Source organism: Chinchilla lanigera, unplaced genomic scaffold (genome assembly GCF_000276665.1).
Source record: "Chinchilla lanigera isolate Chin_1 unplaced genomic scaffold, ChiLan1.0 scaffold00022, whole genome shotgun sequence".
NCBI lineage: Eukaryota > Metazoa > Chordata > Mammalia > Rodentia > Chinchillidae > Chinchilla > Chinchilla lanigera.
The window spans coordinates 23,945,572-23,957,428 of record NW_004955423.1 but is presented as its reverse complement, the minus strand read 5'-3'; the positions used below and the strand labels follow the sequence as shown (position 1 = coordinate 23,957,428).

General features: G+C 55.1%; 1 protein-coding gene across 2 annotated transcripts in view; it reads right to left on the bottom strand.

The window, feature by feature from the left end:
• The window catches only part of Slc35d1 (solute carrier family 35 (UDP-GlcA/UDP-GalNAc transporter), member D1), a gene marked incomplete at its 5' end in the record, with an annotated part of 24,201 nt that extends 12,501 nt beyond the window's left edge, over positions 1-11,700 (bottom strand). For both annotated transcript variants that reach the window (XM_013514495.1, XM_005385278.2), the window contains 7 exon segments: positions 4,051-4,143; positions 6,539-6,641; positions 8,501-8,569; positions 9,136-9,207; positions 10,814-10,881; positions 11,497-11,583; positions 11,667-11,700. In XM_013514495.1, coding sequence (XP_013369949.1) covers positions 4,051-4,143; positions 6,539-6,641; positions 8,501-8,569; positions 9,136-9,207; positions 10,814-10,881; positions 11,497-11,583; positions 11,667-11,700 — 526 coding nt within the window.
• Between the last annotated feature and the right edge of the window lie 157 nt (positions 11,701-11,857).

Genomic DNA, 11,857 nt, shown 5'->3' with positions numbered 1-11,857 from the left:
AACTGGCCTCTGAGGCTGAAGGCAGCTTCTTTGCACCTGGCCTGGAGCTGGCCCGCGCCCTCTGGGAGCCGCTGGCGGCAAGGGAGCACGGGTGAGCTTCGGCTGGCCTGGCCCAGACTCAGCGGTGAGCACAGTGCTGTCCCACGGCCCCGTTATCCTCAGACTGGGGTTCACCGCGGGGCACTGATCACTCACAGAAGTCCTCCCTGTCACTCTAGAAAGTGTACTTTTAGTCACCTCCCCGCAGCCCTGCACCGGAACCACAAGAGCCATGCGCGGTTAGCGAGATCGCCCTCCACTGCGTGCCACCTGCCCTCCCTGCGCGCACACACAACACGGAGGTGACTTTATCGTTTTCACACGTGCTCTTCCAGTTTCTGCAGTAAGCCTAGGTTTTACGTTACCAAAAGTTGGCCCACACGCTGTTCACGTGTGGTCCTGCACTCAACCATTTACCCTGGCATGATCCTCCTGCCTCAGCCTCCTAGGTGCTGGGCGTGCAGGCCTGGCCACCACGCCCGGCTCTGGCACAATGCCATTTCTCTGCCCTTGGTCTCCCTCCTAGCTCCCTCCCCGGAATCTCGAAACCACACGGTGCTGCCCTCCCTCTAGTTGAGAAAGGAGAAAGGAGACCCCCGTCCCCTCGGCCAGGGGTCCCCGAGAGCCCCTGTGTCCACAGCAGTGGCTGCCCGAATTCTCGTCCTCCGAGAGAGCTTCCCACATCACCTGCTGGCGTCCAAGCTCCACTAAAGCAGGGGCTTTGGCTTTTTCCCTACGAACAGCGGCTGACACAGAACAGGCACTGGACAGTCACGGAATGAGAACTGCGAGCGCAAACTCGCGGTAAGGACAGGAGAAGCTGCGGCCACCGCTCCCCTCCGACGCCAGGCCCGTCCTGGAAGGAGCCCGGCCAGCCGCCCCGGGGAGGAGGTGCACAGCGCAGCGAGGGCCCACACCCTTGCCTAAGCGTCTGTTCCTTACAAACATGCGCCCCCCACACGCACACGCGTGTCTGTGCACACGCAGCCACACACAGGAGACAAAGCGCGGCGGCAGGACACGTGCTGTCGGGAGCCTGACTTCCGGAGAGCTCTGGGCTGCCATCTTGCCGCCCACCCCGCGAGCCTTCTGCACCAGGCTCCGACACACGGCCAGCCGACGGGGTGGGCGCCATCACCCGGGGGGGGGGGGAAACCAGCTCCCCTGAGCCTCCGGCCCCCACCAAGCGAACCCCTCGACCCCGCCCAGGACCTCTAGTCCCCAAAGGGTCAGCGTTCCTGGGTGCATCAGGTGGACAAGGAAGCGAGAGCCGCCCGGAAGCGCACACGGGTCCCCACTCACTGCGCCCTCGCCGCCCGCCGGGCGCTGGGTGCCGCAGGGCCGGGCTAAGTGACAGGGCCCGCTCCGCACAGGCGGGCACAGACACACCACACAGTGACGCTGTGGCGGCTTCTCTCCTGAACACACAAGGAACGTGGGCACGGCCACACGGGGCTGCTCGCCTCCCAGGCCTCAGATTCAGTTCAGAAGCTCCCAACACCACTATGTTCACACGGTCTCTACTTTGTAGGCGAAGTCTCCTCTCAACCCCAATGAAAAGGCAGAGTTGACCTCATTTCATTTTTCACCCCCAGTGCCCCCAAAAGCCTCTCCCAAAGAACCTGTAAAGGCCGCTGCTCCTAGCCGGCTGGCGGTCGATGATAAAAACACCACCCAACTCCTCCTCTTTCTCACCCGGAGTCACACACTGAGTTACACGGTGAGACACAGCAGGGCCCCACCTCTGTGAGGATGTTGAGAGGGAGATCACGCTAAGGAGAAAATGTTAAAAAGAGACCAGGCCAGGTGCGGAGGTGCACGCCTGTAATCCTAGCATTAGGGAGGCTGAGGCAGGAGGATCGATGCAGGTTCAAGGTCGGCCTGGGCTACCCAGACAGTCCCAAGCTAGCCCTGACTGCGTAACAAGACCTCGTCTCAATAAAAACAAAAAGAAAAAGAGCAGAACATTGCTATGAAGCCAGCTGTCCATCTGCACCCAATCAATGATCACTAAGAAGCACAGTGAACAGTAATTAGGGGCGAGAAGAACAAACATTTATCTGGGAACCAAACACCGACGGGGCACGACACACAGCCAGTCGGCGTCTAGCACGGTTCCACCAGCCCAAGTTGAGAATACTCAGAAGAACTATCCCTCTTCAAAACCCTTCCTCTTGTGAATTAGACCTGTCCCGGCCTTTGCCTGGCACTTTCATTGGAAAAACAAAAAGACGACTCCAATTCCACTCTTCCTCCTAAAAACAAGAAAAGCAGAAAGAGAGGAAAGTCTAGATCTAACCCCGGTGCAGGTGGCCACGCAACTTTTCACACAATACCGAGAGGCTCTCCATTACACTGCAGCCTTTCAAACTGGACGGAGTTAGTCAACTTGGAAACATGCATAGATAAGATCATGCTGAAATTTCTGCACACACTGTCATCGCTCGGGAATGAAGGAATGCCAAGTAGCTGCAAGCGGCCGCTCAACACTTCAGCTTAGTAAAGGGAATTTTCATTAATTCCCTCCGCTGAGCTCTCGGGAGACCTAAGCACAGTGAGCCCTCCAGATCCGCACGGACAGCCTGGCTGAGGCTGCACCGTCTCTCCTGCCGTGAGGCAGTTATTTACATCGCGTTTCCACCCAGAAGCCCAAGGGAAAGGGAAAGGGAAAGGGTGCCGCGGCCAGGGCCCGCTGGCAGGACGGACCGGGAAGACCAGGCTTTGCAGGGGCTCCCTCGGCACTGCGGCAAACTAGCCAGTGTCCCTGAACCTCCACCTCCACCTTAGTAACAGGGGCCGAGTCCCCAGAGCAGTCCGGCGGCCTCCAGGCCCGACACACGGGCAGCCGCCAGCACGCGGCACGGGCTCGGGACACGCTGCTTCCCACCCGCCTTCCCACGGCCGCAGTGCTGCTGGTCGGAGCGGCTGCGCTGAGTCCCGCGCGGGCCGTGCTCAGGCCTCCCGGGGGCCGGCGCAGCGGGCACCCCCACAGCGCCACGTCTGCGGGGACCTCGGCCTGTGCTCGGGGAGGGAGAGGTCGTGGCGGGGAGCTTCCTAAGCAGCACCGGCCGCCGCTTCCAGGACCCTCTGACCTGCTCCCGCACGCCCTCCCTTTCCGCTCCAGGACGTGCGCGCCGCTGTCGCACCGTGAATGAGCAACGCCGTTTATTTACACGAGTTTCCAACAGGGAGTTTAGAAGGAAACCCAGGGGAGAAATCCACGGTACAACCCTGGATTCCGTGTGGCTTCCGAAATTTTGTGAATTCTAACAATGTGGTATCTATTTTTCTCCAAGGAATGTGGAGGAAAATTCTGTTTTGGATTTACTCTGCCATTCTATCCCGGATTTATTTAATTAATCATCTGCAGAAAAATGATAAACTACTGTATCAACGTTATTTATATGGTCAAAGAACCACAGAGTACTAAATATCTCTTAAAGAAAATACATAAATTGGGATTTTTTTTTTTTGGAAATGGTCTTGCCATACAGTCCAGGCTAGTCTTGAACTCCCTACGTAGCCCAGGCTGGCCTTGTGGGATGACCCTCCTGCCTCAGCCTCCCAAGTGCTGGGATTACAGGGAAGCAGCACCACACCCAGCTCCCACACTGGGATTGAAACCAGGGTAACAGTTGCCAGAGAAACAGAATTCTTGTGATGCCCGGCATTTTGTTTAGGGCTTACAAAAATTCACTACTTCAGGATTTTTTGTTTCTTAAGGACAGTCTGCTTCTAGTCCTATTTTCTAATTTAGCAGCAATATAAAAATTCCTTCCTCTACCCTGGCAAGTAAGCAAAAGTAACCAGTCAGGACACACTCCTGACGCTGACAGAGCCGCTCCGGTCCACAGCACACACCAAGGCGGGCGGTGAGACGTCTGCAAGCCGAGAGCGGATTCTCAATTCGCGCTCACTCGATCCCCACGCTGCCTGTCAACAACCCCACCGTCTTCCGGTCACAACAGAAACGCGCCCGCCGCACGCCGCACCGTCATGAGGAGGTCCTACCTTCTGGGCGTCTCCTGTGAAGTACGCGATGGCCAGGGTGGGCAGGATCATGAACAGCGCGTTGTAATAGAGCAGGCCGTACTTCCCCAGCTCCTGCAATGGCAAACAACGAGGTACTGCGCCCGGCTCCGGCACACAGGACCCCCCGACCGTGCACAGCTATTCCCACATCACACATTCCCACCTGGTGTGCGTTTCTGAAAGTTACGAATGCTTGAACTGCGACAGTGGCAGCCAAGCCTGAGGGACGGCCCTCAGCCCGCCGCTGTGTGACTCACGCTCACCGGACCGTGACGCCAGGCAGCCCCGAAACGATCGGTCGTAAACCTCACGTCTATTAAAGCGTCTCAGTGTGGCGGCACCGCTTCGGGGGTAAACGAAACGGTGAGTGCCCCGCGCCGAGGAAGGGCGTCCCACACTTGTACGACAGCCACATGGGCCAAGACAACCTGGCAGGTCGGGCGCTGGGCTGCCCGGTCAGGGGGTCGCCCAGGAAGTGAGGGTGCCCACAGCCATGTATCAGCACGCCACTGCGCGGCGAAATGCCAAAATCGTCGTATTTAACTGGCCTGGACGTTTTCTGTCCCCGGCTTCTTAAACAGTGCTCGGACCGAAAAATGCCAGCAGGCGTCGGCATCGGGGGACCGCACCGTGCCCTCCTGCGCTGCGGCCCTCCGTGCTGTTTTTGTTTTTCTGGTCCTTCTGTCTTACAGTTTTCCCGCTCATTTCTGTTGCTGGTGGCTGACCTTCTACACGGCTGGTGAGCCTCTGCTCTAAACAGAGTTCCAGCACGTTTGTTGCTTGTAACCCATGAACCACGAAAGGCAGATCACAATGCTGAAAAGTAAGCCGGGCGTGATGGTGAACGCCCCTGAACCCAGCACTCGGGAGGCTGAGACGGGAGGATCACCTCAAGTCCAGGCCAGCCTGGGCCACACGGTGAGTTCAAGGCCAGTCTAGATGACACAATGAGACCTCATCTCAAAAAAACAAAACAAAAAGCTTCAGAGCTCTATTACAAGTAAGTCATAAGTCACTTCTAAGTAAAGAACCAAAGAGCTCTCTCTTAGGGGTAAAACACTCTGAAACTCTTCACTGTTTTTCTAGAGTCTAGACACTGTTTCCAAAACAGTAGCCTCTCCCCACATGTAGCCGTTTAAAAATAGTTACTTGAGAATCCCAATCCCTTCCTGGGTTACACCAGTTACTTCGCAAGTGCTTGCCAGCCTGTGTCTCCGGCTTCGGGCACCGACAGCGGAGGTAAGTGAGATTCCCGTCGTCACAGAAACTTCTACTGCACAATAGTATTCCAGACAGCTATGGCTGCTCGTTAATGAGATGGTATCATCAGTGTCTACTTTCCAAAGCAGCAAACAGACTAAGGAACAGCAGAGAGTAAGACCAAATCTCTAACTGCTCTTTTATTTAAAAGATAAAAATGGAAGCACCACAGGGTCATCAAGGCCAACTAAACAGAAAAGCTGTATTCAAAGGAAAAGTGTAAGACACAAATCTACACTCCCCTAGTTTTCAAGACTATTCCAAAAAAAACTCCTCCTAGGAGGGCCAAACAGTCTCGACTTGTTTTCTACAGGAGGCAAAGCCCTGGCCGAGACGACATCAGCTGGACGTTATCCCCGGTGTCCAGCAGGGCGTCTGTATTTATTTATCATCCGAGGCCCAGTAAAGGATCTCAAGCGCAGAAATGCTGTGCACAGAACAGAAGTGTCAGATCGCGCTGACCAGGACTCCAGTGGAGAGCAAGGGAGATCAAACCAAGCATCAGGGTTGAGATAAAAATGTATGGGCTGCTCAGGAAAAGCTACAGTGACATCTAAGATAAACATCCCCGTGTGTCCTCGGAGCAAGCACAGCTCCTTCAACACGGCCCTGGGGTACACAGAGCTCAGCTCCGTGTAGCTCTTTCTTTCAGTACAGTAACCTCACACTGCAGCAAGCGATGTGGCTCACAGCCTCCGCTTTCTGACGGTCTGGCTGGATCTGAACAGAAATGGGAATGTGTGTGTGTGGAAAGCATATCGTAAACAAACAAAGAAGGCCTTGGAAAAAGCCTTTGTGTTAAGCTGAACACGGTGCTGCAGGCCTGTAATCCCAGCACTCAGCAGGCTGAGGCAGGAGGATCGAAAGTTCAAGCCCCACTGAGCGACTTAGCAACTTAGTGAAACCCTGTCTCAAAATAAGAACAAAGACAGGGCTGGGGATGTAGCCCTGGGTTCAATATCCAGTACTATCTGTTTTTTTTTTTTTTTTTTCTGGTCTTCTGTCTTTTCTTCCAGTACCAGGAATCAAACTCCCGACCTTGCACTTGCCAGGCAGGTGCTTTGCCGCTGAGCTAAATCCCCAGCCCCCATCCAGTACTATCAATCAACCGATCCATACAAGTGCTTCTTTATCCCACACCTTCCCTGCTGTCGTAGCTCCCAACGCCAGTAAAAATCTGATAAAAGAGCGTCAGCCTGCTACCTACTTTCGAGTCAAGTTTTTGTTTCACGTATGCGCCGTTTGCTGCCGTCAGGACATCGTTTATCAGAATAAAAACGTATCCTTCCAGGTCAAAGGCCAGGTCCGAGCTGCAAAACACAAGCACCAGGGTAAGAACAATTTACACTGCAATTCTTTGCATGTCATGCATTTCGTTCTCAGTAACTCCAAACTATGCTGTCTGCAAGAGCACATTCTTATCTTGGTCCAGGGACGTTAGGCCTTTATCAAGCACGAGTATCTCTGCAGCCCTGGTCACCACTTCCTACGCAGTAACGGATTCCTCGGAAGTGAGAAGCACTAATGCTCAGGCACACCGTTCACTGCTCTGAGTTCAGCCGCGTCACCGGCAGCCGGGTCACCTTCACCGCCCATGGAGCCCACCGCAGGGCCCCGATGTCGCAGACGGGAAAAGCACAAGGATGGAGCTGCCGACCTGTGGCTTCCCAAAAGCTCACATGGACACAGGGCAGCCTCACACAGGTGGTGGCGCGGATGCAGAAGCAAAGGACTAGCTCCTCACCCAGTGTGTGGGGCCTAACTAGTGAGATGCGGAAAGGAAAGAGAAGTCGGGAAGTTTACCCGACACAGGCAAATCCAGCCCAAGCGCCAGCGTGCTGCAGACATGCCGTGCCGGGGCAGAGCCCGAACCGGAACCGACAGCCGGCTTCAGACAGGGAAGCCCGGTGCACCCCAGCTCGGGCAGTCCCCGGGGCCGGCCGGCCTCAGACCCTGCTCCCCTCCTCCCAAGGCGAAGGCTCCCGTCAGAGAGCACCCCTGCTCAGAAGCCGTCTGCCCAGGCCCGCCCCACGACACCTCACTGCTCGGCACAATCCGGCCCCCACAGAGAGGCCACAGGCGCTGAGGGAGGAAGACGCCCACTGACTGTCCCCGGGATGCACCCTGACGGCGCGGGTACAGAACCGCATTCCAGTCACCAACTCTCCGCTTTCTTTTGTTTGGTCTTTTTAGTACGAAATTCACTCGCAGATTTGAAGGTGAAATAGAATTTGGCTTCTACGTTCCCCAGTTATACCACAGGCCTAGGGTGAACGCACACGACCTCGGCCGAGAAGCACCCCGAAACCCCCAGAGGGGAAACGCGCCAGCAGCATGTGCGGCCTCTGAGGCCCGCAGCCGCCCACCCCGGCTGGGTGAGAGACGGCTTCCAGGAGCCCCGGGACTGCGGAGGCTTCAGCGCACTCGGCAGCCGCCGCCTCCCTTCCCCTCTGAGGTCGGCCCAGGGCGGCGTGAGGACCCCGTGTGAACGCACGCATCATGATAAGCCGGGCAGACTGGCGCTTTCCTCTCCTTAAACGTTACCACTGCTTTGTGCTTTCTCCATGTATTCTTAAACAAAAACTTAAGAAAAGTGGGAGAAGCATTAGTGACCTAACAGGACACCTAGGTTATGATATCTACATCTTGAGGGAGGCCAAACAAAGCACCGCTACTATCGTTCTTCCACCAGGCCAACGGCTCGCTGTCATTCGCCAAAGAGCACCGGAGGCCACAGTTCATAGGACAGGGAGTTCCCAGGTCAGGCAGAGCCACGTCCCAGCCGCCCCGCCAGCCGCGGGACCCTGCGCACGCTGACAGCTTCCGCAAGGAGCGCACTCCTGCAGCTCCCCGAGCTGTGGTGAAGACACATAAATGACATGCGCTCCGCGCTCAGGGTACTGTGTAGCACACGGCACAGGCTCAGTACTGAGGAGACAGCGGCAAATCCGAACTCCAGGAACTTAACCCTTACAAATCCTCACTACCAGGACACTGTTAGCCTTACTCTGAAAACAGCCAAAAAGATTTACACTTTTGGAGTCTTTTGAATACCTGTCAGAGATAAGATTCTTATTTAGGCCACAAAGAATTATTCTTATTGATAACTGATCAGTTATTATCAATAATCCTTGATTACTTAGGTGTTGTCTGTAGGCCCACGTCTTACCTGGCAGCTACAAAGGCGCCAATAATCATTGCAAATACAGTCATTTTAATACCCCAAGAAAAAGTCTTCCTACAAAACAAAATAAGTAAAAATGTATACATGTGACTTTAGTTATTCACATACTTATTTTACAACACACGTTAAAAAAGTGGTATTTTTTTAAAAAGATAGAAACAATCATATTTTAAACATTTCCAAGGAACTAGATACTTTTAAAAAACCCCTCTGATGGAGTGAAAACTCATTCTGTTACACAAATGATCATTTCCATTTTTTCTTCCTGGTATTTATTATTATTAGTGAGTTGGAAATTTTATAGACTGGAGCTTCTTTAGGTAGAAAAAGATCACACATTTGCGGTGAAAGTGGCCCTGGCAGGTCCGGGACACTGTTCACAACCCACACCTCCGGCTCTGCCCCGGCTCCCCCAGGGCAGCCACACACCCCGGCCTGGGAAAGCGAATCTCACGGCAGACGGGTTTCCCACAAGGCTGCGCAGTGCGCTCCCACCGCAAGGGAGGAAGGCGGCTGCCTCGCCCCGGGGGGACAGGGAAGCAAGACACGGCACACATCTCACATCTGCTCCCCAGGGCTTCGGCTGTTTAAGGAACGGGTATGTCAGAAACAGCGCTCACTTGAGCAGAGCCCCTTCTGCAAGCATCGTGAACAGGATGGAGAACCTCCTCAGCACCGTGAACATCGGCAGGCTGCAAAGGTAGAGAAGACCAGGTTCACAAAGCTGAAGGCTCATTTCTTTAACACAAAGATTTTCCAAACTGGTAGTTTAAGATAATGTTAATCTCTTTCCTCCATTATGGAAATTCCATGTTGATTAGCTGGGATTAATTAAACCCTCTCTCCAGAGATAGTTCTGATTTCAAACCCTTGAAATAGCTGCTTTTAGGGCTGGGGATTTAGCTCAGCGGCACAGCGCCTGCCTGGCAAGCGCAAGGTCGTGAGTTCGATTCTCGGTACCGGAAAAAAAACGAAAAAAGAAAAAAAAAACAAATAGCTGCTTTTAGAAAACCACTAGAAGTGAGACGCACTACAGTGACTGTGAAAGGGTAGAGCTCGCGCACCTCTGGCCAGGGACAGTGACCCGCTCTAACCTGACCCTGCGAGCCACACACAAGGACGGTCTCCAAGGCGGTCCGGCTACACCTCCCTGCACAGGCCCACCTCCCTGCCCACTCCCCCATCAGAAAACACCTGAGCAGGCCTTTCCGGGGTGCTCTCCTGCCTGCCCTTCTCAATTCCCTGAGCACTGCGCTTGCACCCACCAAACGTCCAGCCTCCTGCAATCCAGTTATTCCTCGGTACATCTCATCTCGTTCCACAGTACCTTCCACTTAGCTGGCAGTCAAAGGTAGGGTGTGGGTGCACGGGTGGACGGATGGATGGACAGAGGGATGACAACGGTAAAAGAAGCAGACCCTCTGCCAGCAACACTCTGAGCAGGCCTGCATGTCTCTCCGGGTGGGGGATGAGGCGGCCACAGGTGCCGCACCCGCGATGAATGTGACTTCGGGGCACTCTGCGCTCGCACAGCCTCGGACGCCGTCAGCTTCTCAGGTGAGGAAGAGCGCAGCGGCCTGAGCCGAGGCTGTGCAGTCACCCGGTAACCAGGGCTTCGCTCCAGGAAGAGGGGAGCGCTGGGTTCCGTTCCGCTGCGTCCTCCGGGCGCAGCTGGCGTGTCACCACACCCAGGGCACTCCAGCAAGGGACGGAGCCCCGCCCGGGCGGGACGGGGAGACACAGAGCTGCCAGGGGCACAGGGCCGAGGCTCTTCCCAAGAAGCCCAGAAGAGCCACCAGGGTGACACCCACACAGGTACCGGGCTCTCCCAGTGACTTCAACTGTGTCCCATTAAAAGACAAGCAACAACAACAAAAAAAAACCAAACTGAAAGCTCCATGTCCATCCTCCGAATGTGCTACGGGGAATCTGCTCAACTGCAGTATTTCTGATTCATATTAAAGAACTGAAACCCCAGAAGCCTACCACATCTCTCACCATTGCAGGGCGGGCAAAACAACGAGAATCTCTCATCCCAGCATTTCACAACATTTTAAGACTTCCCACGTTAAAGTGAGGGGAAAAAACAAAACAAACTGAGAAACTACTCTTCCTCTTCCAAAGAAGAGCTTATCCTAAAGGCCTGGGAGCAACCTTCATTATCTAGTGTTTAGCCCAAGCTTTCTGGTCGTTTTCTTTTTTCCAGAAGCAGGGCCAGCGCGTTCCCACCTGACACTCATTACAGTTCAGCCTTAGGAGCACGTTACGTGGGCCTCGCAGGGAGAGCGTTACACATACTTCAGTCTCTTCGTGCTGAACAGTCCCGTGATCTGGTTCCCGAAGTACAGGAGAGGTAGCGGAAACGTCTAGAAAATTCAAAAAGGGGGAACAAAGCTCCATAATAAAAACAGCTCCAACAAGGTCCTTGCAAACACACACAGCTTCGCTTACATGATCAAATTCTTTCATAAACAACCTGGCCCCCAGGAAGCAGCCCAGGGCACGAACTCTCCTTCGGTGGGTACCGCGCGGGCAGAGCGGGGAGGAGGGCAGGGAGGAAGGAGAACTGTGAACACGATCGTCCAACGCGGGGAAGAAACACCCTCTGCTTGCCCACGGGACCCCGCAGCAGCCCAGGCCTCCACAGGGCCGGGCAGGGGGCACAGGCGGCATCTGGGCACCCTGCGGGGCAGCACGGGCAGCGAGGACCCGTAATCAACAGCAGTGAGCGCGGAGTAACTGGCGGTCACAGGGGGAGACGCCCGCGTTCCCGGCAAGTATGCAGCAATGAAAAGAGGAGAGCCCTAGGGACGCTCCGGTCCTGAACTGCAGGGCGAAGGGCCGCTGCATGTTCTGCTCTCCTCTCTGACTCGGGGGTCAATGCCACCGTTTCTAAACACACCGGGCACCAAGACCGTCGCTGAGGGCGCCACGTCTGCATAACACAAAGAGGTGCTTTCATTCATTTTCTCTCCTTTTACCTTGCGAGGTATACTTCTGTCCAAGTCGGGGAACTTGACCACTCTGAGGGCCTTGCCCGCCCACAGCACGGCCACGGTGGCCACCATCTGCGGACAGAGAACACAGGGGCCTGTGCTGCGGCCGGGTCCCGGGCACACCGCGGGCGGGCAGCGCCAGCGCGCCTACTAACCTGGCCGAGCCCCACGCACAGCGAGGAGGGAAACCTACGGAAAGGGGAAGGAAAGAAAGCACGGAAGAGAAAGTCAGGCAACAGACACAGCTCCATTTAAAATATTTTTGCCAAAAAAAATCAAGTATTTTTCCCCTTCCATGTCAGGGATGGAGCCCAGGGCCCGCACACTGCTCTGCACCCCCAGCCCT